Source organism: Caretta caretta, chromosome 10, assembly GCF_965140235.1.
Source record: "Caretta caretta isolate rCarCar2 chromosome 10, rCarCar1.hap1, whole genome shotgun sequence".
In the NCBI taxonomy this organism is placed as follows: Eukaryota; Metazoa; Chordata; order Testudines; family Cheloniidae; genus Caretta; species Caretta caretta.
This window is the reverse complement of record NC_134215.1, coordinates 48,240,822-48,254,642: the sequence shown is the minus strand read 5'-3', so window position 1 is coordinate 48,254,642 and position 13,821 is coordinate 48,240,822. Positions and strand designations below refer to the sequence as shown.

The 13,821-nt window shown below is 50.0% G+C and overlaps 1 protein-coding gene across 3 annotated transcripts; it reads left to right on the top strand.

The window, feature by feature from the left end:
• Positions 1–1,341: 1,341 nt before the first annotated feature.
• On the top strand, positions 1,342–13,589 carry SNUPN (snurportin 1). 3 transcript variants are annotated; one of them, XM_048867363.1, is made up of 9 exons: positions 1,342–1,461; positions 4,006–4,171; positions 5,081–5,228; positions 5,852–5,956; positions 6,359–6,455; positions 7,201–7,298; positions 7,506–7,583; positions 8,973–9,053; positions 12,544–13,589. In XM_048867363.1, exons 2-9 carry the CDS (start codon positions 4,014–4,016, stop codon positions 12,871–12,873), a joined length of 1,095 nt encoding a protein of 364 aa, XP_048723320.1. In that variant the 5' UTR covers positions 1,342–1,461; positions 4,006–4,013; the 3' UTR covers positions 12,874–13,589. The 3 variants fall into 3 exon arrangements, with proteins under 3 accessions (XP_048723320.1, XP_048723319.1, XP_074989072.1); XM_048867362.2 differs by lacking the exon at positions 1,342–1,461 and adding an exon at positions 3,122–3,527; XM_075132971.1 differs by lacking the exon at positions 1,342–1,461 and adding an exon at positions 3,122–3,565 and having other exon boundaries at positions 4,010–4,171.
• Positions 13,590–13,821: the final 232 nt, after the last annotated feature.

Below are 13,821 nucleotides of genomic sequence, written 5' to 3'. Positions count from 1 at the left end.
CGAAGTCTGCACTGGAGGCCCAGGATTATGTTTGCTGTGTATTTTTCCTCCTGCAAAGGAGCATATGTCTGTGGTGCTGTACACATAATAAAGTAAAGAAGGGCAAACCTGTGTGGAGAGGCATCACAGGCCAAATTTGCTTTAATCATGACTCATTTAACTTGGACATTTATTATTAATCATTATTATTATTCCACTTTTGTGGAACCTGGGGCACATCACTGTCTCTTCCCTGAAGAGTTCAGCCTATGGGCCAGATCCTGAATGTTCTTATGGACATAAGCAGCCTTGAGTAGTCTCACTGACTTCAACGGGAGAACTTGCACAAGCAAAGCTACCCAGGAGATTAAGCATTTCCAGGATGAGGCCCCATAAAATGAACCAGAAATGGGACACATTAAGGATGCCAGGGTAAGTATTATTTAGGTCTCGATCCTGCAAATGCTTTAATGGCAGAATTCTATTTTTTCTTTATAATTTCAACAAGTAATATGCTTATTTTTGAGCATTTTTTTCAGATTTGTATCGATTTAAATGTTCACAGTTGCAGATTACGGGAGGCTTGGATGATGGGGTGGGGAGGTCAGACAATTATCTAATGACAGTAAAGGTTGAGATTCAAAAAGAATGCTTTAGAACCCTTAAAACACAAACTGTCAACATCGCATGTCAAAATACACAAATTAAAGATCCTTAAACACAAGTTCTCAAGCTCCATTCGCCTCACTTTGCCTATCTGTAAATTTCCATAATTGTTGATGGGAATATTGTGTTAGCAGTTTGTATGTGTGCGGTGAAGCGGACATTTAGTGACCACAATGTAACCCCTTTCCGAGCCTATTTAAGCTGCACCCGCGGCCTTCTCTCGCGCTCTGCGGCCCAGCGCCCCAAAGGGATTTAGGTGCTAAAGCCAATGGGCGTAAGGCGCGTGAGCGCTTCGATGGGGTTGCAGGATCGGGGCCTGACGCGGCAAGCGCCGTGGGGCCAGGTCACAGCAGCCGCCGCCCCGATTCGCGGCTGACATCCGAGGCTGTTCTTTTCTGCGGCCTCTGCCCGCTGCCACCCCCGGGCCGGCTGGAGCACGGTGCAGGGCGGGCTCCGGCTTGTCTCCTCGGCTGGGCCCCTGCAGCGCCCCGAGCACAGCAGCCCTAGGGGGGGGAGGGCGACACGGGCACCCACAATTCAGCCCCCTCCCCCGAGTAATTAGCCGCGGAAAGCCCGGGGAAGCGGCGGCTCCGCACCCGGCCCTGTCCGTGCTGGGCCTAAGCCCGGCCGCCGGCCTCCCTCGGCTCCGGCGCCACAGGCCTGGCAGCGCTGCAGCCTCCCCCGCGGCCCGGCGGAGGCTCCGCAGGCAGCGGGGCGGGGCCAGGCACGCCGGGCAGGAGGCCGCTCGGCCCCGCCGGGAACCAGCCTCGGCGGCCTCGTGGCGGCGGCGGTTTGGCCCGGCTGGAGCGCGGCCCGGTGAGCGGAGCTTCGGGCTGGGGCGGGCCGGGCTCTGCTGCCCTGCGCCCGCCCCGGCTGGCCCCTGATCCCAGCCCTCCATTCCCCGCTCCGCTGTCCTCCCGTCCCTGCTTTGCCCCTACCCACCCCCTGCTCTGATCCCCTCCCTCCCCCGCTCTCTTCCTCCCTCTCCCCATCCCTCCTTCCTCCCCCTGCTCTCCTCCCGTCCCTGCTTTGCCCCTACCCACCCCCTGCTCTGATCCCCTCCCTCCCCCGCTCTCTTCCTCCCTCTCCCCATCCCTCCTTCCTCCCCCTGCTCTCCTCCCGTCCCTGCTTTGCCCCTACCCACCCCCTGCTCTGATCCCCTCCCTCCCCCGCTCTCTTCCTCCCTCTCCCCATCCCTCCTTCCTCCCCCTGCTCTCCTCCCGTCCCTGCTTTGCCCCTACCCAACCCCTGCTCTGATCCCCTTCCTCCCCCTCCCTCCTTCCTCCCCCTGCTCTCCTCCCATCCCTCCTTTGCCCCTACCCACCCCCTGCTCTGATCCCCTCCCTCCCCCGCTCTCTTCCTCCCTCTCCCCATCCCTCCTTCCTCCCCCTGCTCTCCTCCCGTCCCTGCTTTGCCCCTACCCACCCCCTGCTCTGATCCCCTCCCTCCCCCGCTCTCTTCCTCCCTCTCCCCATCCCTCCTTCCTCCCCCTGCTCTCCTCCCGTCCCTGCTTTGCCCCTACCCACCCCCTGCTCTGATCCCCTCCCTCCCCCGCTCTCTTCCTCCCTCTCCCCATCCCTCCTTCCTCCCCCTGCTCTCCTCCCGTCCCTGCTTTGCCCCTACCCAACCCCTGCTCTGATCCCCTTCCTCCCCCTCCCTCCTTCCTCCCCCTGCTCTCCTCCCATCCCTCCTTTGCCCCTACCCACCCCCTGCTCTGATCCCCTCCCTCCCCTGCTCTCTTCCTCCCTCTCCCCATCCCTCCTTCCTCCCCCTGCTCTCCTCCCATCCCTGCTTTGCCCCTACCCACCCCCTGCTCTGATCCCCTCCCTCCCCCGGTCTCTTCCTCCCCACCCCCCTCCCTCCCTCCTCCCCCTGCTCTCCTCCCGTCCCTGCTTTGCCCCTACCCACCCCCTGCTCTGATCCCCTTCCTCCCCCTCCCTCCTTCCTCCCATCCCTCCTTTGCCCCTACCCACCCCCTGCTCTGATCCCCTCCCTCCCCTGCTCTCTTCCTCCCTCTCCCCCTGCTCTCCTCCCGTCCCTGCTTTGCCCCTACCCACCCCCTGCTCTGATCCCCTCCCTCCCCCGCTCTCTTCTTCCCTCTCCCCATCCCTCCTTCCTCCCCCTGCTCTCCTCCCGTCCCTGCTTTGCCCCTACCCACCCCCTGCTCTGATCCCCTCCCTCCCCCGCTCTCTTCCTCCCCATCCCCCTCCCTCCCTCCTCCCCCTGCTCTCCTCCCATCCCTCCTTTCCCCATACCCATCCGCTCCTCTGATCCCATCCCCCCCGCTGTCTTCATCCCTATCCCTCCCTCCTCCCCCTGCTCTCCTCCCGTCCCTCCATTCCCCACTACCCACCCCCTCCTCTGATCCCATCCCTCCCCCGCTCTCTTCATCCCCATCCCAACTGTCCCCCATCCCACCCCCCTTCTCCTCCTTCCACCCCTCCATTTCCCACAACCCACCCCCCTTCTTCCCCACCTCTGTTCTCCTCCTCCCACCCCTCCATTCCCTGCTACCTCTCCCGCCTCCTCTGATCCCATCCTCCCTGCTCTACTACCCCTTTCCATTCCCTACCCCGTTCCCATTTCTCTCCTCCACTCCCACCACCTCTGTCCCCCACTCCGTGTTCCCCTCTCCTCCTCCATTCCCCCTGATCCACCTCTCCCCTCATCCCTCCACTCCTCTCCCCCATAGAGCCACAGCATGGTCCAGTTTAGTGGGCAGGGCATGGGGACTCCTGGGTTCTGTTCCCAGCTGCACCTCCTGAGCCCACATTTCCAGACTTCCATTGTCCTCCATACTGAAGCATCTAATTAAATGGTCGGGTGTCCTGAGGGGCTGAGTACCAAACGTAGTCTCCCATCGAGATCCATGAGAGTGGCAGGTGCTCAGAACCTCTGAACTCTCTTCACCTTTATGTAGGTGCTTGACAGTGTTGGCTTTAACCTCTGTCCCCACAATTTCCTGTGCCATGGGAATGCTATTTCCTTACCTCGCTGGACTGGCTGGGAGGGTTAATTAATATTTGCACACTGCTTTGACAATGTGAAGAGTTAAATACTATCCTGCCATCTCTCCTGGCCCCATCGCCAGCTCTCCTCTTCTGTCTGCTACACCCTCTCCATCTGTGTGTTGTGCTCCCCTTCGTTCTGTTTGTCCATCCCCACCCCCTTCTCCTAACCCATCCTGCAGTCCTTTCAGCTGGGTTGTAAAACACCATGTTCTTTCTCTCCTCTCCAGCCAACTGTTCTTCTTTCTGCTTCCTTTGGCTGCTGAGGGTCTGGGGAGCCGTTCCAAGCTGCTCAGGCGGGAGGAAATGAACTCTGCCTAACATGCCACTCAGTTTGCTTTTTCTCTCCCAGGTAGTAAAATGGAGGAGTTGAACCAGGCACTAGCTTCCAGCTTCGCAGTGTCTCAGGACCTGAACAGCCCAGCAGCCCCTCACCCCCGACTGGCACAGTACAAGTCCAAGTACAGTTCCTTGGAGCAGGCAGAGAGGAGACGGCGGCTTCTGGAACTTCAGAAATCGTAAGGGTCCCATAACTGATGGCATTTTCCCCTTGGCTGGTGATCCTTTTAGAGCTACTCTAGGGGCTTGTCTCTGTTTGCCCCGATCTTGTAGGCCAGGTGTTTTATCCATGGTGTTTTGCTATTTGGCATCTACTCCCTGTAGGGCCCTGTGAATGTGAAGGCTGGCTTTGGTGTGCCTCCAGCACTTACCCAGGGGTTGGCGTGTTCGAAGGGTGGCACTAGTGCTATTACGTGTAGCTGCTGGGCTGGGAGATGGGGGAAGGCTGGTACCAGTGGGTCAGGAACGGTCCCTTGGTACTGCTGTGAGAATGTATAGTTGCTTAGAATCCACGGAGCTAGAAGAATAACTCCACATGGCGTGTCCGAGTGCGTAGCCTATATGGCAGTTTGCATGGAGGGAAGGGGAGAGCATGCGTGGGAATCGGAGCAGATATGGAGAGTGGGGCATCCCTGTGCCGTCGGGAACATGTTCTGAGGTGCAGCTTTGAGGATGACCCGCTTGGGTTCCTTATAGCTGTGTCTTCCCAGAATAAGAATGCTCAGTGACAGGATGTGCGATTACTGTGTGTTCTGCTCATGCTTTGGGTATGTTAAGGCAGAGGCCAAATAACTCTGGCACTGAGCTGTGTAGGGGGGGATAGATGCCGGAGCTCCACAACCCACAGTCTGTTGTTAAAGTTAGAAAACAGTTGTTGTTCTGGTATTCTGGCTGGCTCGTGTGCGGATGGTCTCAAAGGGCACAGCTGAGAATCCTGATTGGCTACTTGTATGATTCCCTTAACAAGCGCATGTATTCAGCGCCTTGCTCACTGGACCCAGACGCAGCATTCCAGGGTGCGTGGGAGGGCGGAAATGGCCATGTCTCCTTTCAAAGAGGGAAATGCGTTTCTCTGTTCTCTCCTGCAGTAAGCGATTGGACTATGTGAACCATGCCAGGAGACTGGCAGAGGATGACTGGACTGGAGCTGAGGAGGAGGAGGAAGGTGAAGATGCAGGCAATGAGGATATGGACGTTGACGTGGGCAAGAAGTTGCCAAAACGCTATGCTAACCAAGTGAGCAGGGATACATAGCACAGGGAAACGATGGGCCTGCTACTGGGAATAAGTGTGCGCATGTGTCTGTGTGGGAAAGTGCACGTATGGGGTGAGTGTGGTCTGCATGCAGGGGTGAACACTGCGTACATTCGTGCACAGCGCTTATGGGCAACAGGTGAAAGCTCATCTGCAGTCAGGGCAGAACTGCAGGGTTGGGGGAGGTGTGTGTGAATGAAAACTGCAAGGGTAAGTATGTGTGGGTGGATGCCCAATCCAATGGTGAAATTTTAGTAGGAATGGTAAGTAAGGTAGAGTGAAAGTGTTTCCCAAAGTAGCAACACATTTCCTTACCCCTGTTATAAATCCACTCTTATAAATGTTTTAACTGACTGACACCCACAGCTTTCAATTCACTGTGAGACCTTCTGTCATTCCTTATGGGACTGTTCAGTGCTATTAAAAAGAGGTCGGATAGCCACGTAAGTGTCCATTTAGATGCATGGGGCTGTGAACTATAAGTCACTGATGCAGTTCTAGGCCTAGTTGGAGAAAGCAGGGCCATTATTTGTGTTTCTTGACCTCTAAGTATTTGTTCAGTTCCCAAGTGTCGTCATGAACAGTGTTGTTATGTAACCCTACAGCTAATGCTATCCGAGTGGCTGATTGATGTCCCTCCAGATCTGGAACAAGAATGGATCCTGGTGATGTGTCCCATGGGGAAAAGGGCACTGATTGTGGCATCCAGGGTAAGAGATCATAGTGTATATCAACCACACAAAGCACAGAAGTGGAACTCTGTGTGCGTGCACATGTGCGCCCGTCCGTCCATCCTAATAAAATCAGATATTTGTCCATGAATTCTGGTAGTCCTCTTCCTGCCAATGCTGCAAAAAGCCCGATCCTGCTCCTAGGGAAGTTTTGCTACTGATGTCGGTGGAGGTATATCTAAAATCAGCTATGCTGTGGGGCCTGGTTTCAATACAGTGGTCCCCAGATGTTGTTAAAATACAGTCCCGTCTTGTAAGGTACGTGGAACAGGTCTGGGGTTGTACCTGGATCTGTGTTTTAAAGCCTTGAGTACAGTCAGACCCGTGGCTTGCAGTGTAACAGCAGCAGGGGCAGTTTTGACTTTCTCCATTTCCCTGCAGGGCTCCACTGCAGCTTACACCAAGAGTGGATTTTGTGTCAACAGGTTCCCCTCCCTCTTGCCAGGGGGAAACAGGCGCAATTCGGCAACTGGGAAAGGTAATGATTTGAAGAGGCCTTCAAAATCTGTATGAGAGACCTGGCCTGCTTCTCTGTGTGTATTAAGTCATGAGCTGCCCCAGCAGGACTAGGCTTTCCTTGTGGCTAGAGGGTAACCCAGCCTCCGTGTCTATCCATTTACATCATGATGTGAGATGTACGGGGAATATTTTGGGTATTTTTTCACTATTTTGAGATCAGTTTCTCTGGGAGAAGTGTGACATGGTTGAACTCAGGCTCACAACCTCCATATCCTTTTCCCACTTAAAAGCCAGAGCTGTCTCTGTGTTAACACAAGTCCCTCTGCACTGGTAGGCTGTCTAGTATTCCCATGGGTAAAGTGTGTGTCCGTCCCCGTAATTTGCCCTTCCTAATATTACACGAAGTTGCATTGATCCTGTTATTTAAGAGGGATTGTGAATGCATGGAAGTCTTTTCCAGTGGATCCATAGCTTCCTCATTACAGTTTGGTTCCTCTGCCTAGCAGTCTGCCCTGCATGTTCCCTGACTCCAGTCAGCAGAATGGTGTCTTTCCTGTGCCCCTATGAGCTAGGTCAGTGCTGGATTCGATTGCAGTAGCTCCCAAAGCTGGAATGGGAGCGAAGATTGCTCTGCATATTTTGCTGTGTTGGGCAGAGTTCTTCCAGCCCAAGCCGTAGTAAAAGTCGGATAGTGTCAGAGCTGTAGTATGTAGTCCTGAGTCTGTAACACTCCATGCATGGATCACCTGTGTTTGTATGTACAGACTACACGATCTTGGACTGTATCTACAGCGAAGTGAACCAGACGTACTACATCCTTGATGTGATGTGTTGGAGGGGGCATCCTGTTTATGACTGTCAGGTACTGGACCTTTCCTCACCCTAGCCAGTGCATTCAACCCCCCTCCTTACTGGAGGGAGCCTCATTGTATTGTTTGTTCTCTGAACCGTGTCAGATATCAGGGATTCAGTGGAATCTGCAGTAGGTGGATGCCGTGAGGCACCATAGTAGACTCCCTAGTGTTTGGGATGGATGATCACTACCCTGTGTGTCTTCTCCCTTCTCCAGACAGATTTCCGATTCTATTGGCTTCATTCTAAGATACAAGAAGAGGAAGGGCTGGCAGAGAAAAGCAGAATTAATCCAGTAAGTCCTTTGTATCCAGAGCACAAGGAGAGTGTGGGTTTAACTCTCCTATTCAGAATGGGCTGTGTTTTGGTATGTTCGTTGGTTTGATCCTCCACACGTCACTACTCGGTCACTGAAATGTTCTTCTGATGAAATGAGATACACATTCAGGATATAAACAAAACATTTCAAAAACACTAAACCTGGACTTTCCACCCTAAGTGCTGGAGATCTGGGCTGCAGGGTATTAACTGACTGCAACGACACTTTTAGTCTCCCTAACTGAAATGCAGATGTAAAGGTTTCCCCAGGGACAGCATTAGTGCGCATTTCCTCTCCGATAGGAATCCTCTTTTGATGTTAGCAGAGAACCTCACCTGCTCTCAACAACTTGCTTTCTGTCTGAGAGGTTGAGTTTGAGGCAGAACCAGAGATTCATAAAGCACCAGCCCTTCCTTTACTGAGCTGCGCTGAATGCATGAAGTTGAAGGGACTGAGGCTGTGATGAAGCCAGTTTTTGTGCAGTACAGAGTGCCCTCAACTTTCACTGACTCCAATGAGAGATGATGACAACACATCAAAGGCTCTTGATCACTGAGCTGTTATTTTGAACAGTTGTTCCTGAATACTCTCACTCTTGAAATCCAGGGGGCTACTCATGAGTTTAAAGTTAGGCATGTGGTTAAGCACCTTGTTGACAGAAGATCTGTTCCCTGTTCTATTAAAGTGGTTACTGCTGCATTTGTGAGCCATGGTCTAAAGGAGGTTAAAAAAAACCCAAACCCTCTGCCAGCCCAGGTCTCTGCTGAGCAAACAGAAACATGGAGCTTGTTCCTATAAACACTTGCTACGAGGTGTAGTGCTCACCACCACGAGTAATTCACTTCAGTAGGGTTTCTCAGTGGGATGTATTGTACCCGGTAGTAAGTCTTTCTAGGATTGAACCCATAGATTGTAAGCTCTTCAGAGCCGGGAGTCTGATTTATATGGTGCCAAGCACCCCTGTGGGGCTATGAAACTAGTAACCGTCAACCAGGCGGAGCTGGTTGTACGATCAGTGATATGCTCAGAGAGAGCGATTTGGGGCTAAACTCACTGCAGGCATAAGTGGGCACATCTCTGTTGATTTCACTGGATACGCATCTTATGTCAGTGGTGAATATGTTCATCGACATTCAAGAGATGCTACTTGTGCTCATGCTGAAACAGGAGTAACAAAAAGATCATTGGGCTGGTTTTCAGAAGTGGTGGGCACCTGCATGTGCCATTGACTTGAACTGCAGGTAATCGGCACCTCTGAACAATTAAGTCCTGTCGCTTTATCTCCAGAACCCAAAGCTTTGCAACACTTAGATGGCCAGTGGAAGAGAATGCACTAACTGCTCTAATTTTCTCTTACTCTTTCAGTTTAAATTTGTGGGCCTGCAGAGTTTCCCCTGCACTCCAGAGAGCCTATGCAAGGTGCTGGCCATGGACTTCCCCTTTGAGGTAAGAGGGCTTTCTGACTTCGGTGGAGGGACTGGGAACTTGGGACCATGCTATGGCTCAGTGACAGTGGAGCTATGTGTTGTATAGGGGTTTGGGGGGATGGCTTTAAGGATGTATTGTAAGAAGAGAAGCTGCATTTGGGGCAGCGTGTCTAATTTTACTTGGGAATTGTGGCTTCTACAGATATGCTGGAAGCCAACTCAGCTGCAGCCTGGTTCCCATAGAATGGACCAACAGTAAAGGATGGTCTCGTGGTTAAAGCACTAGACTGAGACTCAGGAGACTGCAGTCATTTCCCACTTCTGCCACAGAGACCGTGTATGACCTTGGACGATTCACTTAATCCATCTGCATCTTTTCTCCATCTGTAATCAGGGATAACCCTACTTCCCTGCCTCGTGTGGTGAGGACAGATTCACCTGTGTCTGAGATGTTTAGATGCTACAGTGATGGTGACCATATATGAACCTAGATAGATAGGGAGACAGCCGCTCTTCTCAAGTACCCCAAGCCAAATGCCTCACTGACTCTCAACTAGAAAAGGAGTTCTTGTGGCACCTTAGAGACTAACCAATTTATTTGAGCATAAGCTTTCGTGAGCTACAGCTCACTTCATCAGATGTATACCGTGGAAACTGCAGCAGACTTTATATACACACAGAGAATATGAAACAATACCTCCTCTCTTGAGCTCTCTAGGCCCATGTAAGCAATTACAACAAATGCAGACTGAAACATACTGACAAGCAAATGCTAGATTTGCTGGTAACAATTGACTGTCTGATGCCTTCTTGTTAAGGCAAAGATAGTCATCAGATTTGGTCAGCAAGTCTGAGTCCTCTGAATGGCAGTGCCAGGTCTTGTGCTGGAATTGTACTAAGCAAAGAGCAGAATGCACAGAACATCTATTAAGCCTTTATGATTCTTCAGCCAGTAGGCTCTCTTGACTGCTGAAACTTGAAGAAGCTGGCAGCCTCAGGGACATTTTTGGCCAGAAAGCTTAATTCTGCCTTTAGACATCTCCCCCTGGAAAAGAGCTGTAGAATGTAACCCCACCGAAGGAGGAGTAGAAAGTACCAGGAAGACACTGAAATTCTCAATAAATCCAGTGAGGGAAATTGAGTCTATCAAACTCTCTCATGTACCCCAGTCACAATTTTCCCCCAGGTTTCCAGCCGTGAAAGGCTAGTGCATCAACATGCTGGGTCATCAAGCTGACTCTTGTCTAATTTGGCTCTAACTGTAGCTCTGAGTTCTCTTCCTAAGCCAGTACTGACACAGAAATAGGTCACCAAGCATTCACTAAAGAAAACTGAATGAACGACTATGTTAAATTTGCCACCAGAGGGAGCTCATGAAGTCCCTGTAATGTAGCGTGGATACCATCCATGGGACAAAAATAATTAAAACTTGCATAAGGGCTACAGGTGGACCAAGCCTTCTTATGGACTGCATCCTGTGAAAACCAAATTAATTTGCTATGTTTGGCTGCTTCAAGAAAGCAAAGGTGAATTTTCCCCATTCGTTAATTATGGAGGAGCGTATAGCGCTCATGCTATTTGAATGATTTCTTGAATGTGATGGCAGTGAGTTTAGCCAAATTTTTCAAACCTCTGTCCCTGAAGTGAAGCTTCTGACCCCAAATGTAGGGCCTGATCCAAAGCCCAGTGAGGTCAGTGGGAGTCTTTCTGTTGATTTCAATGGGCTTTCGATCAGTCCACTGGCCTCTTAAATAAAAGTGATTTATGAGTCTGTTTTTCAGAGATGCTGAGCCTGCACAAATCTGATGGAAGTAATTGAAAATCCTGTTGAAGTCAATTGGAGCTGCAGGAGCTCGGCTCTTTGGAAAATCACAAGCTTCTTTTACTTAGGTGTCAAAGTCTGAACCTAACTTGAGGCACTCAAGTTTGAAAGTGTTGGCCACAAAAAAATAAAAGTCCCTTCTTGCCAGTTTCCTATCAAGTTCAGTCTTGTGCAAACAGTAACATTAACCTTCTTTCTGAATTGGCTGGCGTCAGGACAGTGATTCAGTGTAGCGACAGACAGCAAATTAAATTGGCTGGAATGAAAATAGAAACTGAAATAATTTACAGAAAATACTCTTGAAAGGACATGACTTGTCTCGATCTGTCTGATTCTTGGCCCAGCTTATTGAGACTCTCCCCATGTGCTGCAATCTTGAAATAAAAGGAATGCAACTAAAGGAGCTTCCCTGGGTCCCTACCTAGCAGAGTCCCAAAGTTACTTAAAGACTCTCCTACTTTGGGTGGCTAGTATGGCCTCTTATTGACAGCATGCTGTGCGTTATCTGGAATGTATTACATGTATCTGCATGGCAAAGTGTGGTCACGGCAGGAGCTCTCTTTTCCTGAGTCATCCCTTACTTCCCCCATGTGTGGGTTTGCAGTCGGAATATTCAGGGATTTTGCCCAAGCAGAATATGAATCTCATTGCTTTGGTTCATGTTTGATTAACACAGAAGTCCCCTGTCCATGGGATTTTTCTGCCAGAGCCCCCACAGTGATCGATAACCAAGTAACCCTCTCTCTTCCCCAGTTATTCTGCACAGCCTCTTTGCTCACACACAAATTGCCTTTTAGAGCTCAATCGGCTTTGCTAAAAGGAGCCCTCCCACCCCAAACATTAAGAAACCCCAAGGTAAGGTCTAATCTGACCAAGTGCACCTATGGGAATCAGTGGAAGGGATAATCGAAAATCCTTAGTGTGCAGGGTAAATCTAAATGGAAAAGAGGCTAAAAGGTAACATCAGCCAGCTGCAGTGCTTGAATTGCAGTGGTAGCAAAAGACTTAGGGCCTGATCCTTCAAGTACAGAGGGCCCTTAACTGCCATTGATTTGAGTGGGAGATAAGGACATTCATTACCTCTGGGATTCATTAAGAATTTATTGAGCATGAGGAAGCTGAAGGAACAGGAGCAGAAGACAGATCAGGACTGGTTGGCATCACTGCCTCTGACTAATCACTTTCAAGGTGTCCTATTCCTTAATTTAAAAACAAAACAAACAAACAAAAAATGCTGAAATGTTCTTTCTGTGAGGCTGCTTTCTTAAAAATCAGCCTGAGTCTCTTCAGTGCAGGAGCATAGCAACCAAACCAAAACCACTGATATTAGCTGATCAACTGACATTAGCCTAGCTATTTGTTGTGTTTCTCTAATGATCTGATGGACGTGACCCATTCAGCATTTAACTGTATTCCTATCAAAAGGGACGCTAATCTGATAGCATTGGAACTCTTCGGTTTCCACTTTCCTCTTCCTTGGTTTATCTCATTGTCTGAAATAATCAAATAAAATGTCTGGTGGTTTTAGCTTGAAAGTGAAAAGAGATCAGTAAAGCTGGGAAGCATCAAAGTCAAATGTATTTGCTTTCAGATCTCTCTATGTGCATACTTACACCTGAAATGCCTCTGTCCCCTGATGTAAATGCTGTCCATTCCTTGTCTCTCTCTCTCTCTCTGCCTCTTACAGATAGATGGGCTCCTCTTCTACCACAAACAAACACACTACAGCCCTGGCAGCACCCCACTGGTGGGCTGGCTCCGACCCTACATGGTATCAGACATCCTTGGGATGACTGTGCCAGCTAATCCACTAACTGCCAAACCAGACTACGCCGGGCACCAGCTCCAGCAGATCATTGAGCATAAGAAGAGTAAAAAGCTGGCAGGAGAGGAGGGATGCTTGAGCTCCAAGGAGGTGGCTGACAACGGACGTTACGAGTTGGAACACTTGTCTACCCCTCGTCCAGCAGAATCTCCCAACAGCCAAGTCGAGACAGCAAGCCAGATGGAGAGCTAGACTACTATAATGAGTTGGTTTTATTGAGAGGGTGAGGGGCCACAGCGCAGCCTTCTCGTTTTCCACTGCTGCTCATACTGGCTGGGAGGAAGATAATGATGATCATTGGATGGCTCTGTTTTAAGTGCCTTTAAGGGAAATAGGTCAGCTTTAACACAGTTTTTGCAAAGACTGTCAAGTCTGTGGAGATGCTAATGATTAGTCCTACCTGCTGAGGAAATCTGCTCTTGGGATTACAGCCTGTGCCAAACTGCATGGTTACTCATTTAGAACCTGATCCTGTTCCTACTGAAGTCCATGGCAAAACTCCATTCTCGGAGCAGGATTCTGATGCCTGTTTGTAAACTGAACACCAAATACCAGGCCGCAGACACACCTTATTAGGCTGAAAGTCTGGGGCATTTCCACCTCCAATCCAGTGGTTTGCACTTAAGGCCCTTTCGATGAAAGTTTTGTGGTCAGTCTGATTCTAGTTTCAAAAGGTTGCACTATAAGCCTAAAATCTGAAGGCTTTATGTTTGACACCCACATGTTACTGAGAAACAGAATTTCCTTGCATCAGAACAGGCCCCTGTATCCAAAAAAGGCTGTGTGCAAAAAGAACTCAGCATAATTTTATTCTCTGACCCTTTTTTGCAGTAGGGGAAATGCCCAAGTCAGGCTGAATTTTTTTTGTGTGTGGTTGAATGTGTAGAATAAAATGTTTCACAAAACAATTAACTCTTCAGTCTCTCTTACAGTACGGATTATCATTTAGATAACTGGTATCTTTTAAATTTGTATTTAAAAATTGATTATCTTTGGATCAGGCACTTTATAGCACTAACTGAAACCAGGAAAATACTATGTATGGTTGAGTTTCACAACTCTATCAATGCACCTTAGTCCTTATCTCGTGCTCTCGCTGCTATTTCAGTCCCAGCCCTCTCTTGTATACAGACTTCCAAC